The sequence below is a fragment of the Oncorhynchus mykiss genome, chromosome 17, assembly GCF_057628025.1.
Source record: "Oncorhynchus mykiss isolate SJ-2025 chromosome 17, ASM5762802v1, whole genome shotgun sequence".
Lineage (NCBI taxonomy): Eukaryota > Metazoa > Chordata > Actinopteri > Salmoniformes > Salmonidae > Oncorhynchus > Oncorhynchus mykiss.
This window is the reverse complement of record NC_143038.1, coordinates 9,634,539-9,649,121: the sequence shown is the minus strand read 5'-3', so window position 1 is coordinate 9,649,121 and position 14,583 is coordinate 9,634,539. Positions and strand designations below refer to the sequence as shown.

Genomic DNA, 14,583 nt, shown 5'->3' with positions numbered 1-14,583 from the left:
TGTTGCTGACTGACTCTTGCTTTCTCTCAGGATGGCGTGAGGATGGAAGAGATCGTGGAGGGGTGCACAGGGGCCCTGCACATCATGGCCAGAGACCCCATCAACAGGGGAGAGATCGCCAGCATGCAGACCATCCCACTCTTTGTACAGGTAAGGTTTTTTCTTAAATATTTGTTTCTTTTAAGACATCAATATCTCTGTTACTGCTTTTATCTCCTGTAGATTGTGTTAACCATTGTCTCCCTCCTCCTACCTAGCTGCTGTACTCTCCAGTGGAGAACGTGAAGCGCGTGTCAGCGGGGGCTCTGTGTGAGCTGGCCCTGGACAAACAGTCTGCTGAGATGATCGACGCAGAGGGAGCCTCCGCGCCGCTCATGGAGCTGCTGCACTCCAACAACGAGGGCATCGGTGAGACCACTTCTCTTAAAACATCAGAAAACAGGATTTGCGATGGCTGCGTCACTAGAGTCAGGTTTTTTTTATTAATTAAGTGTATAATAAGTCTGGCAGCAGTTGTGATGTGTGGAGAGTCAGAGCAGGTGGTCAGTCTGAAGGCTTGTAGTTAGAAACTGTCTTTGAGCCTTTTGGTATGAGACCGCGTGATCCGATACCGTCTGCCCAACGGTAAGGGAGAGAACAGCTCGCGATGGGATGTGTGGGGGTCCTTGATGATGCTGCATGCCTTCCTCAGGCACTGTTTCCAGTAGATGTCCTTGATGGGTAGAAGCACGGTACCAGTGATGCACTGGGCCGTCATCACCACCCGCTGGAGGGCCTTGCAGTCCATGTGAATAGATTGAGGTTGTTGTTTGGCGTCCATTTGAGAGGAAGTTATCTGGAAGATGTTTGTTTTTTTTTAGTCTGACTGCATTTCCATAAACCAGTGGAACCTCAACGGGTGCAAGTCTCTGCTGGCTTTCATCTCTCTCTCGCTCATAATTGACCAATTATTGAGTCTGGGCCACATCTGATCCCTTAACTCAGTTGAATGAGAGACAAGGATTGAGAAGAAGCATTACACACCACAGCCTTTTGATACATCATCTCAGATCTGGGTATAGATTAACTTTGTCTGTCAATCAATGTGTACATGTGATAATCTGATGTCACCTTTCTCCTCTCTCCCAGCCACCTACGCTGCCGCCGTTCTCTTCCGCATCTCCGAGGACAAGAACTCCGACTACAAGAAGCGTGTGTCCGTGGAGCTCACGCACTCCCTGTTCAAGCACGACCCCGCCGCCTGGGAAATGGTGAGTGTACCTATGCTCGAGGCCTCTAGTGCCATCTATGGCGAGGAGGGAGCCACTGCAGGATCTAATAACAAATTGCAGCTTCTCTCAATTCCGATGAAACTGGAAAAAAAAGACTTTGCTTCGATCGGTAATTTAACATTGATAAATACATGTATTACATTTTCGTAGATTCTTATATGTGAAGTTTTTAGTTTCTGTAAAATGGCAAACGTGTAATATTTGTATTAAGAGAAAGGTAGGTAGACGATGCAGTTTTAAGAAAACAGGTGACAGTGTGACACGGTTTCTGTCGACCGTGTATGGGCAACTCGCTGACTTCATTTTGACCTTACACCTCTCGTGACCCCTCCCCAGGCCCACAATGCTGTCCCCATGGAGTCCGGCTATGCAGCAGACGGTGAGTAACTCACACTGGCGGAAAGGTGCCCATACTGACTGACTGACACATGGGGCAGGTGTGCCAGTGGGTTAATGTGCTAGTTAGTCACTGTTCCAATGGGCGGTTTCTGTGTAAAGTTAATGTTAGTCAATGTATTGCTTTGCTATATATGAATTTCTGACATGATTATACTGTATTGACAAGGAGAGAAAAAGCAATTGTTCTATATAACTTCAACGGTTAACTTAAACCATGTTAAAAGTGAGCCCCCCCCGACATTGTTTTATGAATTAAATATAAGGGTATCATCTCCAGAAATGTTAATATTTTGTTGATCTGTGTGTGTGTGTGTTTCAGAGCTGGACGCAGGCTACCACCAATACGGAGACTACCCTGGTGACATACCCATGGATGGAGAGATGGGGATGTCCGATGTTGAATACCAAAGTGGCGGCGGCGGCATGACCTACGACATGAGGCAACCGGGATATGCTGAGCGCTATTAGGACAACGGTTAGTGCATACACCCAATAATACAGACAAATGTACCCACGCTCTGATGGTCAAGTGGTGCAGACACACGAAGACGGAGCAGCCATTAGTTACATACACTTATTATTATTATTATTATTATTATTATTATTATTATTATTATTATTATTATTATAAAAACAAGTCACACACCAAGTCAACCAGTTGGACCACTTTTTAATAAAGATGATGTTCTCTCGACAGGCACTGACGGGATGAGAGGAGAGATGGGGGGGGGGGGGGGGGGGAGCAGCAGAAGAAGAGCAGAGAAGCGGTGGGGGGGGGAGCAGAAGAAGAGAATGGAGTGATGTCAATCTGTCTCTGCTCACCTCGATGTAGTATATGCAATTATCACTGACTGTGGGGCTCAGAATCTAACAGGGCTTACCTTCTGTTTTCTAAGAATGATGATGATGCACAGGTTTTTAGTCAAGTTTTAAGGTTGTGTGCGCTTTTCGGGTGGGTAATCTATGCCAAAGAGATTTTATTTTGTGACGATAATCATGTAGATTCCTTTTTTCTTTTTTTTCTCCCCGATTTCAATACTAGTTGAAAACACTGCCAGAGGTGACTGGACAATGATGTGTACTATACAGCTCACCTGCTCACATGTTTGCTTTCTTTCTTCAGCCTTTGTAATGGACACTGCTGTTTTTAACTTTCTTTTAACACTATTTGCTGTTAACATTCTTCCCACTGTGTTTCTCGAAAGTCTGCATGAGTTAATTCACAAGTTAGTGAGTTAATTCATGAGCTAGTAGGGAGTTAGAGATGGTACTGACTCTGTGGTGTAATATTCTTACGTTGACTCACACAGTAGAAGAGAACAACCCAATAGACGGGAGTCTACTGGAGGCCCTAAATCAAGAACCTTAGGTGGAACGCTACTGACAGGGAATTTGTCTTTCTACATAAAGGTTTTTACTTCAATTTTGTTTAAGAAAATAAAGAATATATTAAAGTACAGGCAGACTGAGTTGATTATGATTTTACTGTAGGAATATTGAGTGAAATACAGAATATCTGGGGCAATGCCATACTGTTTTTTGTTGTTGTCGCACTGTATAGTATATAGGCAAGTAAAGTACATTTTTCCTACCCAAATTTAGGGGAAGTACTCTTTATCCGATGAGGATGCATAATAGCTAGTGCTGCTGATGTCAGAACCGCCACTCATCTTGGGACGGTAGTAGTTACTTACATGTATTTATCGCATCACCATCTAGCGGGATAATATTTTCAGTGGTCTCTCAGCCAAAACGGTCACATTCTCCTCAACAGCATTTTTCATCCAGACACTTTCACTACATAAAATGGTTTGTGGCTCTGAGACCAGGTAACAGAAGTTCAATGGCCTGGAGATCTGGCTATAGTATGTGATTTATAACTCAATTAGCCTACATTGATGTTCAACACATATTTCCTAAATTACAAGTGGTGTTTTAAGGCTGTTATCTGGGCACATCTTAGATTTTTATTCCAGATAAAACAAAAATTCTCTAAACTCAATATGCTTAACTCCGAAATTCAACAAAACCAAAAATGTTTGCTGTAGGTGAAGCAGAGTAGAAAAATAAATAAATGCCATTTTATTTAAGGTCACCGAAATTGTGTTTGATTTGCACAGCAGTGTGTCACAGATTTAAAATCTGCTTGACTGCAATGAATTATCAAGATAAAAATAGAAGGGAGGGTGGGTAACTCAACATCCTACCAGGGCTTCCACTAAAACCAGGTAGTACGGGACTACTGATTTCTAAATCGAGTATCAAGTCTGGAGCGAACACGTTGCACTGCAACGTGAATGTACTTCTAACACCGCAATGCCAAAATCAACTAGATGGAATTCTGGCCTGAGTTTTAAATTGGATGCTGCTCTACCTGACACAGGCACACTGTCATCATTCCCAACCCTAAACCCTGGGTAAAGAGGGTTAGAAAATGTGGAGTAGAATGTATGCAGATGGGTCAGTGTACCAGAGGAGACACTGTAGAAGGACAGAGTGCCAGCCAGTCCAGATACACTCCTACTCTGTTCAAATAAGACGAGGGAGCAGGTAAAGCAATACTCCTAGCATTATGAAAGGCGATGTAACTGTTGTCAAAGCATCGCAAACTCCAGGACTTGTCATTACGTCGACGCCAACAGTCCCCAAACTCTCCACTCCTGCCGATTTTTCTCTGTCACTCCCATTTCCTCTTCGATCCGACTCCCAATAACTGCGCCTATTCAGACCCTCTTTACACAGCACCTGCCAACAGCCCTCACATCTCTCTGGGTGATCAGGATACGGCTGCTCTTCTCTCCCCCATGTTCCCCTCTGACAGAGTTTTCTGTGTGCCGTGTTTGTGTCCAGTGTTGGCTCACGGGCATCTAATGCAAGGACACGATTATTAGTATTTTGTTTAATTACTGTTCTTTTTAATCTTTCTATCCAACAAATAAACATTTTCAAGTATTCTCACTGAATCATTTGTTTGCAGCTTTCAAGAGAAATCAAGTTACATTTTCTTAGGCCAGATTTTATCCAGCGTTCTGCATCATGGTTCGCACTGTAAAAGCAGAGCACAAGACAGTGGTTGAGAAACACATAGGGAAGATCTCAATTGCATAATGCTTGCGTCTTCATCTCCTCAAAACCCATTCGAGGAGGTCAGAGGGGAGAAACTTCTGGCTTTCTCATCCAATGGGCTTTGAGAACGAGACGAGAGGATCATTCAATTGAGGTCTTCCCATACAGTACAACAAAGGCCGGGCAACAATCAATTATGATCATATACATATTGCATACCAGAATTCAGGAGTGAAGCTGCTCTGCTGGACTGGAGGGTCTAAACTGCAGGCACTCAGGTTAGTAAAATCAGTTTATGATGTTATTAAAATTACTAAAGTAAACTCACATTTTAAGCATCAAACGGTTTGTTACTAGATTTTCACTCAACGTGGATCGAGGCGGATCACACTCTAGCCTACTTCCAACCAACTACTTAGAGTGAAATTCATATTATTTTCAGTTTGTCCTTCTGTGGAGTCGCAAAGGAAGGCTGTGCTTCTCTAGCTGAAGCGCTGCGGTCCAAACCTTCATGTGAGAAAGCTGGACCTGAGCTACAATCACCCAGGAGACTCAGGGGTGAAGCTGCTCTCTGCCGTACTAGAGGATCCACAATGTACACTGGGAAAAACTCAGGTATACAAATTCAAAGTGACTAGCAGCTGCTGGTTGGGAGGTTATCCAGATGTGAGCATAGGGAAGCAGATTCCCCTGAATGAGGTTTGTCAGCAGCACTTCCACTGAGGTTGACTTTGAAACATCACACCAGGTCTCGTTGTTCTGGAAGTCGAGGAGAAGTCGACACTCACCCAGACCATCAAATACAAACAGCACATTATAGTTGTTGAAGTCTGAGATTGCGGACTCTTATTTCCATTATTTTTTTTTAAATCAGCTCTTGAAAGGAAGTGAATATCAACTGGATATCTTGATTGGCTTTTCCTTCAGCCCAGTCCAGAATTAACTTCTGCCAATGCCAGCAACTCCCTTTGTCAGGACAGTTCTGTTGGTTTGTCTTGCTCAGGTACGGGTTCAAAGATGTCATTGCATTTTGAACGGTGTCTCTTGTGTTGCTGATCTCCTGGATGCTGTCTCAATCTGTCTCACCTCATGTTCATTATTGACCTCGCCACTTCCACCCTCTGTGAATGTAGAGCTCGGTGTAGATCTGATTGAGAAGTGTTGGGTTTCCTTGTGTAGCCATTCCTTCAAACACACATTCAAACTTGTACTTTGAAGCATACTATTAAAGGCATAGTACTTTTAATACATATTTTTGTACATCAAGCCAACTGTTTGTGGGCATATTAAAGATCTTACTGTTCTCCAGTGTGTCAGTGAGCTCTTTCTGGTTCATGTTCCTCAGGATGTGCAGTGTGACCGGCCGTAGACCGGCCACGGGGAACGTCTGACTCTGATCTCTCTTGCAGGTCTCTGCACACATGACATAACACGCATCACAAGTGCTACTGTGACAGGTTAAAGGAAATATTCATAGCCTGTTATACATTAAAAAGTATTAGTAAGTTCCTAGTATGTGAGGATCTTAAAACATCTAAGGTTAAAAATATGCATTCAGTATTAGTTGATAGAGATTGATAACATTCATATAATTGTGTGAAAGTTAAAATCTGTCAAAGGGTACGAATTGTGAGAGTAATGTGTAAACGTTATATTGATTACTTTATATTGTGGTGCCTAAAAGTGTTAATCTGTGATCTACGAAATGCTCTTAATCTATGAGCCGGAGATCGATTGCTCTGGTCTCCACCCATATTCCTGGGGAAATCGCGGTCTTTTCTCATTACACTAAACGTTAAATTGAGAATACAACACCGTATCACTCTCGTGATTATTTCTCCCCTGTTTTCAGGTACTTTATTGTTGATAAAAATAGTAATTTAAATGTTATAACTCGCTAACATGTCAAGAGTGTTTAAGGTGTGTCTTAGTAACGTCTATTAGCCCTGCTCGGTTGAAGTGAAGAATAGCATCGTACTGAGAGTAGCTGCCATTTTATGTCGATTGTGAATGAACATGTACGTTGTTAATAAGATATTTTGCTGTGTTAGATATATAATGGGTTTTCTGTTGTTTTGTAATGTGTTACTTTTGTGAAATGATTACACTAAACGTTGAATTGAGAATACAACACCGTATCACTCTCGTGATTATTTCTCCCCTGTTTTCAGTGGCGTAACACTACCTTATCGATGAACATCATCCCCCCCAGAAAGTATCTGGCACATGGTGTAATACAGCAATTGTCTGTCTAGCTCTAAGATCTAAAGCACTCACCTTTGATCAGTAGAAATGCCTTCCTACCCGAATTGTGTTTTAGGATGAACCATTGACCAGTCACTCTTAAAGGACCCAGCTTGGTCCAGGAGAATTGGCTCTCTCCTCTTGGATCCTGTCAGCAGAGAACTTAGACCTAAGGTCAAACATAAGGGAGTCCTGACTCCATGCTTTAATGTGGAGACATAAAGACGATAAAAGAGGGGACGGTGATAAATTCTTACGCATGCCCAGTGTTCCCATCCCTGAAGTGTTCTTGATGTCCCATTGACTGGTCACTGTTCGTGGACAGAACTGGTCTCTGCTGCTGGGCCCCGTAAAGAAGCACATTCAATGTAACTCATAAAACTACAGGACGTTGGTGATTTACTGTTTGCTTCAAAATATTGATTAGAAACAAATGAGCAGAACAAGAGAACACAGACAGGCTTTTGATCAGTAGATATATTTTCTGTCATGAAGTTGAACGGAGGATCAATAGACATGTCCGTTTGCATGGACAGACAGCTGGGTACAGGTGAGACTGGTCTCTCCTGCTGGATTTGGCTTCAACATAACAGAGACAGATCTTCGGTCAATAATATCTTCTGCCTTAGCCTGGGTTCCAATCTGTTTGTGCCATTACGCCATTCCTTGCCACTCCTTGTATGCCAAGGAGTGACATGATGGCACAAACAGATTAGTACCCAGGCTACTTCTGCCTTATGATATAATATCACTTCTGAGCTCTACAATTAATATCAATATTTGTGATAGAAATGCTGTTTGGAATCTGTGTCAGTCCCATACATACAACTCACCTTCCAGCTTCATTGTAAATGTCAATTCCATCAGAGCGACATTTCTTTGGAGGCACTGCCCGCCTCCGCTTTCTCCCCAGAGAGACTCCTTTTAGAGCCAGCATGCTCATACTGTGTAGAGAGAATAGAATTGTGATGGCAGTTAAAGGCCCACTCCTTCATTTGGAAAACAACATTGCGGCAGGTCACCACTTGGTTTACTATAATGCATCACGTTCATAGGAATATCAGCAGTGTAACTATCCAAGCTAATACTGTCAACCGTGTTTATCATATGGCATTGCTTATGAAAACTGCTAAGAATAATAAAAGCTGCACTACATTATAGTTGAGATGTTCTTCGAGTGTTGGCAAGCAGGCGGTTGGTAGTTTTCACCCATGTTGAAATGGGATTTCCACCCCGTCACAAACTGTGTAGAACACGTTAATGGATATCGCCACTAACTTCGCACGACAGCTCTCCGCAGTTCGGGCGATTTATCATGTTTACTATCTTTATAAATACACGTTGTTCAGTATTATATTTAATATGATTGCCATGTGGGATAGAGTAAAATGTATTGCTATCCAGATCAGGTGGTCATGAACATAGGCATTTAGGCTGTTGTTGGTTCTGACAGAAACCTACAAATAAACATTTCTGTTACAGGAAATTGCATTTTGCAGGCTATAGGCCTGGGCTGTCTTGGAGGTACCCATGCTCAAGTGTGAATCCAGAATAATAAATGAAACACCCAGTATAACGCAACCTGATAATAGGTATCTTAGTAACTACAGCAGGCTATTCAGAAGGACCACAAAGGAGAAAACAGAAATTGCACCTGAACTCACAATATGGATGACTTGATCTGTGTTGATATCGTTTCCAAATTAAAACTCCCAACAGTTGAAAGTGCACTGTGCAATTATTGTGGGTACTGTATTCAATTAGCTAATGAAGGACTTACCTTTCTTGTTTGCTTCCCCCGGCTGTTTGGTTGTCAATGGATTTGCTGTCTTAAATATTGTACTTTTACTTGTTGTCATTGCACCCGTTTTCGTGTACTGCATATTTCACAGAAAGCTCATTAGTAGCAGGCAGGCCTTTAATTTATTTTTAATAAGGACTACGGCTAGATTTCCTAAAAAGTTAATGATTTTGATAGGTATGCCGACAGTTTACAAAAACATTGTTTTTATTTGAGTTTCTTTTTTTGATTCACCATGATTAACAAAAAATAGTAGGCCTCTTGCTGAATTAAAATAAGAGCAACAATTTTTTAAAAAGTTTGTACATTAATTTATTACAACATAAATGTACATAAGGTTTTCACCCCCCAAAAATAAATGAGCGTTAAAAGCAGCTGGTCAGTTTGACTGACCATTTGAAATGTTTCCAGTCCATGTTAATCTGTCAATAAAAATCTAACAAATTGCTGCATTTCCCATTGTTCTGAAAAGGGAGGTCATAGTTGTATATGCATCACCCCACCAGAAAAAAAGGAATCCCAAAACAAACAAAAATAAGGCACAAATAAAGGTGAAAGGTCATGGTAGGCCAGCAGTCAGGATACTGCCCAGCAGGGTGCGATCCTTCAGAGCATTCTCCACATCCCTCTCCTCAATCTTCAGAGAAACCTTGGTGAGGCGAGCCTCCTTGGCTTTTTTCAGGGCAAAGATGCCCCGGCTCTCCAGCAGACTGCAGAGGGAGAGGCACTCGCCCTGGCCCACACCGCCCACCTGTCTCTTGGCACACAGACGGCTGTACACCTCGTGGAGCTGAGGGATAGAGAAGAAGAGTCAGACTTGAGAAATAATTGGTACTAAGCTTCAGCAACCCAATGACTTTCAGTGGTAACCAGGTCAGTGCAAGAGAAAACGTCTAACTGTCGTCTACATTTAATTCTTACTAGCTACCTAGAGTTGTATGATGTTTTGTACACTCAGTGTACATGCATTAGGAACACCTTCCTAATATCGCACCCCATTTCCCCCTCAATTTGTCGGGGCATGGACTCTACAAGTCGAAAGCTTTCCACAGAGATGTTGACTACAATGCGTTCTATTCCTTTGGGTGGTGGGACCATTCTTGACACGCACAGGAAACGACTGAGCGTGAAAAACCCAGCAGCGTTGCAGTTATTGACACAAACTGGTGCAACTGGCACCATACCCTGTTCAATATTTTGTCTTGCCTATTCCCCCTCAATGGCAAACAGACAATTGAGTCGGATTGTGTAAGGCACAAAAATAGATTCTTTAACCTGTCTCCTCCCCATCATCTACACTAATTGAAGTGGATTTAGCAAGTGACATCAATAAGGAATCATAGCTTTCACCTGGACAGTCTGTCATGGAAAGAGCAGGCGTTCTTAATCTTTTGTACACTCGGTGTATATCAAGTTGTATATCAAGGTGTATTAGAAAATGATTAACAGCAAAAAACAAAATGTTTGCTATCAATTTACAAACTTGTGTTGTAGTACTGTGTTCGCACCAATGCAGTGCCCATCTCTCACCTTGCCCAGTGGGATCTCTTTGTTCTTGCCGTTGCGGGTAAGCAGTAGCAGACAGCAGACCAGGAGTTTCTGCTGGATGGGGAAGCTCTCTCCCTCTGACGAGGACATGCGGTCCCCATACACCTCCGACAGCACCCTGGCCACCTGGGGCACGCTCACACGAGACGCTGTAGTTTCTGCTGCTGCCTTTCTGTCGTCAGATTCCACAAGCTCTACAGCTCTCCTGTAACACAGAGGAACCGGCTTCATGACACTTTCTGTTCTCAAACAAAACTTCAACCAGTTAACCCACTGTTCCCCGGGCACCGAAGACGTGGATGTCGATTAAGGCAGCGCTCCTGCTTCAGAGAGGTTTGGGTTGAATGCGGAAGACATTTCAGTTAAATGCTTTCAAATTGTACAACTGACTAGGTATCCCCTTTCCCCTTCCCATACCAACTCTCCGAGACCACTTATAACTAGCCATAGTAAAAGGCACATTTTTGGTTGCTCATATTTGATCTTACATTTCTTTTTTCATGGGCAATCCAAAGGTGTCCTAAGGAGTCATCATTGCAACCAACATGTTATTTATTATTAATACAGTGTATTTAAGATATTTCGTCAATTCATTCCCTTACCGGCAGATATCCAGAACTTTGCGTGCGTCTCCCGATACAGCAGACACCTTCCTGGCACAAAACTGCACGGCCGATGCGTCTAGTAACCCCTCTCCGGACACATGTCTGAGTCGGTCCTGTACAATGGCGGCGAGCTCCTGGCGGCTGTAGGGAGGGAAGTGCAACAGCTGGGGCCGACAACGAGGCAGGGCCTGGAGCCTGGGGAGGATCCTGTCTGTCAGGTCCAGAGCGTTGGCGATACCTAGAATGGCACGACACCGTCATTACACCTGCCTGCATACAGGAAGACCTAACGACAGCCCATTTGAGGAAATGGCTGGGAGTTGAATGGATGGAATTTAAATATAGGAGACGGGCAGATGTGTATATGAAGTTTTAGGGTGAAATCTTCAGATGAATCCTTAGATATTAACTAGAAATTGTAACGTCCAATAAAATGTGTATACCAGAGACAGTGTATATCGTTTAACACTGTATATTAGGGGGTTCTTACCAATGAGACAGAGGCGGGACTTGGGCAGGTACGGCCACTCAAAGATGGTGTAGAGAACATCTTGGGCCTTGCTGTCCAACTGGTCCATTTCATCCAGGACTAGAAGACTGGGGAGAGAAGGAGAAAGAAGGTTAATAGACCAAACTTATCGGTCGGCAAAATGTAATTCCTTTCTCAAATATTTGTGGTTTTTTTAACGGTGTAAATTCAAGAGTTGTTGGATAAAGAAAAACTCTACTTTTACCTTTGCGAAAGTGTCATGGATTTAAGTTATAGTTCAGGGTTATGGTTTGGCATAGTAGCTAGATACTTACACAGTAGGCCCCGTGCTGGTCAGCAGTTTCTGCAACTTGGTGTCAGTGTGGCCCCCAGAGGCCCCCAGTTTCTCTGCCAGCAGGGGGAAGATGGCGTGGGAGCTACGCAGAGCCATACAGTTGATCACCACTATCTGAATCTCCTTCAGTTCATCCTGGACCAAGAGAGGAAATAGTTAAATTCACGTAACAGAAATCAATGGGGTTAAATTTACAGGGTTCAGGGCTATACACAAGGGGTGGAATTAAGTGATTCTGCACCTTATGGTAGAGGTATTGGAATCCTGTCAAGGCAACAGATCCAATGCTAGGCTAATGCTAACAATTAACCCATCATTAACAAAGCGGAGACTAATGCAAACAGTGATGCTAACCGTCATCTCCTGCAACACACAGTTAACGCAAGCGGTCTTGCCAGTGCCGGGGGCTCCAGAGATGTAGAGGCTGGCTGGGCTGGCCTTTAGGGTCTTGTCCTCCAGGAAGGAGCGGATTGAGGACCTCTCAGCCTCCCGGGATAGCAGGCGCTCTGGGACAGCCGTGTGGAGGGCCTGCTTCACACTATGGAACTTAGACTCTGGAGAGGGATGGAGAGAGGGAGAAGGGGTTCATAGCTTGGCTTAAGTCTATATGAAGTGAACATTAGAATAATGAACAAATCAAATAAAGGCACACATTTCTCTTTGGAGTTTAACGCTTTTCATTTGCACTTGAGAAAAAGCTAAGAGGAAGAGAACGTGAGAGACATGTCTTACTTTCAGCAAAGAGGCCGACCATCGTGGCCTTCTCTGATCGGGGACATGATGGGCTCCCACTGGGGATCTCATGGAGTCTGCTGGGGGAGGCCCTGGGGTGGGAGAGGCGCTGCCGTTTTGGTGACAGGGGGGTCAATAGACTCCTCTGGGATAGAACGGGGGAGTTCTCATCAAAGCCCAGCTTGCGGGGGGAGGCCAGGTTAAGACAGGGCTGTTTGGGAGGAGAGCCCAGTAGGTTGGCACTGAGGTTACAGCCATTTTCATCTCCTGAGAAACACACAGAAAACGCATGGTTAGGTTAGAAACAAGATGTCTGTCTTTCAGATAGCATGTCACGTTTGCATCAAGAGTTGAAAAAATTACTTCGTTTCGAGCATGGTGGTTTACCTGCTTAAATGTTGCACAGAATATGTAAAAATCACAAATGACCTAAAGTGGTTTATCATCTTAAATGTTGCACAGAATATGTAAAAATCACAAATTACCTAAAGTGGCTTATCATCTTAAATGTTGCACAGAATATGTAAAAATCACAAATGACCTAAAGTGGTTTATCATCTTAAATGTTGCACAGAATATGTAAAAAATGAATAAATCACAAATTACCTAAAGTTTTAGACAGTGAAACACTTTCAAAGTTGTGTATAATAACACAATCCCATACCTGTGCGTTTGCGAGGGCTGAGGGGTTTTCTTGGAGTCAGCCTTGGGCACAGAGTTATGCCTTTGAGGGCCACGGGCCTGCGTGAGCGGGGCATTAGCTGGATCTTCTCTGGAAGGGGCTGCGGTTTAGGAGACTCCACGGAGCAGAGGGACTGGGTCTCCGTCTGGGATGTGCTCTTGGTGCTTTTTAAGTCAACCCTGGAGGACTTGCGTCTGGGGAACTGGAGGATGGGCTGAGCCTGGGAACGTGTACTGGGCATCTTCGCTGTGAGCACTTAGCGTGCAGATGTGTTTAAAAAGACTGAAGGGGGAAGAGATAAGGTCAGCCATTGTGACAACACCCATGACTGCAAGAAAAAACAATTATCTTATGATCAAGAGTGATTTGAAATGAGTCGATTTCTTTAGAGGTACGAAACCACATAATAGCAAATGATACCATCCATCCTAGCTATCAGGTCTCCCCTGATCAAATTAGTTTCAGTATTTTCCCCACAAGTTAATGTCATTACTGCTAAGCATGACTCTTTATCTTTGCACGGTTGTAAAAAATTTTTTTTAAAAAAATAATCACCATTACAAAAGATAAGGGCCATCAATCACAATGGTGTGAATTCTCAGTAACTACTGTATCTGTAGACTCAATGGCCACAACAATACGTGTCCTCATGTGTGGCGCTAACAGCACAACTATTATTAAACACTGAAATGGTGTAAAATACCACAATCAAAGAAAACATGACATATATTTATTGGTGTATTCGACAAAACTGTTTTATATCTGACTAACTAGTTCAACTTTACGGATTGACCAAACCCCCCCAGTACTCAACGGCAACTCGCTCGCCAACATCTCCCCTAAAATTCTGACAAAACATTCAACAATATCTCGTCAAATCAAACGTAATGCTACACATGCATTGAAAGTAGTGATACCTTATTTTAGTTCTTGATTAAGAAGTATTCGTCTTGATGGATTTCGTGTGGTATCTCCGACGCGCTCTAGTCTAAGAAACAAAACTTGCGCCAAATGTCTCCAAAACTCCTCCCCCAGTCAGCTGGACTTCCCGCCGCTAAGGTCTGATTTGTCAGTCTTGTGTCGTTTTGTTATTCCTCAGGCTCTCATTGGTTCATCTTCGACTGTCAGGAGCGCCAGTGTCTATGTCACACACGTACATGGTGGCGGGAGTTTCAATAATATTTCGGCGGACTGGATATTTCCCGGGAAATTCAGCATTGTCTGGTGTAACATTTGACACAATATTCTCTGGTGTTGTTAGTAACTTGATTGCAGTTTGATATTATTACTATAATTTATGCATATGTGCTCTGGCAAACATGTAATGTGTGTAACTGTACAACCAACTAATTTGAGTTCTTTATGTTTCTGTGTCAGCTATATCAATCATTAACTTCCAAAATAAATTACT

General features: G+C 43.1%; 2 protein-coding genes, 1 long non-coding RNA gene and 1 other non-coding gene across 6 annotated transcripts in view; 1 reads left to right on the top strand and 3 right to left on the bottom strand.

The window, feature by feature from the left end:
- LOC110495126 (junction plakoglobin a) overlaps positions 1–3,127 on the top strand; it is a 36,055-nt gene extending 32,928 nt beyond the window's left edge. For both annotated transcript variants that reach the window (XM_090204724.1, XM_090204723.1), the window contains exons 11-16: positions 31–150; positions 258–408; positions 1,129–1,250; positions 1,608–1,650; positions 1,990–2,145; positions 2,368–3,127. In XM_090204724.1, the coding sequence (XP_090060850.1) occupies positions 31–150; positions 258–408; positions 1,129–1,250; positions 1,608–1,650; positions 1,990–2,138 (585 nt within the window). In that variant the 3' untranslated portion in view covers positions 2,139–2,145; positions 2,368–3,127. The remainder of the gene's footprint in view (positions 1–30; positions 151–257; positions 409–1,128; positions 1,251–1,607; positions 1,651–1,989; positions 2,146–2,367) is intronic.
- On the bottom strand, positions 2,324–7,227 carry LOC110493616 (uncharacterized). Of its 2 annotated transcripts, none has more exons than XR_016487718.1 (4): positions 7,014–7,227; positions 5,065–6,149; positions 4,670–4,716; positions 2,324–4,537 (listed from the first exon to the last, which is right to left on the bottom strand). It is a non-coding gene; the product is annotated as an uncharacterized LOC110493616 (long non-coding RNA). The 2 variants fall into 2 exon arrangements; XR_005036932.2 differs by having other exon boundaries at positions 6,036–6,149; positions 7,014–7,214.
- A 1,841-nt stretch (positions 7,228–9,068) lies between these two features.
- LOC110493611 (DNA replication factor CDC6) lies at positions 9,069–14,221 on the bottom strand. The gene is made up of 9 exons (XM_021567977.3): positions 14,090–14,221; positions 13,155–13,454; positions 12,491–12,757; positions 12,113–12,312; positions 11,739–11,893; positions 11,425–11,531; positions 10,932–11,172; positions 10,312–10,534; positions 9,069–9,571 (listed from the first exon to the last, which is right to left on the bottom strand). Exons 2-9 carry the CDS (start codon positions 13,411–13,413, stop codon positions 9,341–9,343), a joined length of 1,683 nt encoding a protein of 560 aa, XP_021423652.3. The 5' UTR covers positions 13,414–13,454; positions 14,090–14,221; the 3' UTR covers positions 9,069–9,340.
- Positions 10,797–10,869, bottom strand: LOC118940666 (small nucleolar RNA SNORD58). Its single transcript, XR_005037252.1, has one exon. It is a non-coding gene; the product is annotated as a small nucleolar RNA SNORD58 (small nucleolar RNA).
- Positions 14,222–14,583: the final 362 nt, after the last annotated feature.

Excerpts from the sequence above, each read along its gene's own strand:
- LOC110493611 (XM_021567977.3), bottom strand. The coding sequence starts at position 13,413 with ATGCCCAGTACACGTTCCCAGGCTCAGCCCATCCTCCAGTTCCCCAGA. Across the intron at positions 12,313-12,490 it reads GGTCGGCCTCTTTGCTGAAA|AGTCTAAGTTCCATAGTGTG; the intron begins GTAAGACATGTC and ends ATCCCTCTCCAG. Across the intron at positions 10,535-10,931 it reads AAAGTTCTGGATATCTGCCG|GAGAGCTGTAGAGCTTGTGG; the intron begins GTAAGGGAATGA and ends TCTGTGTTACAG.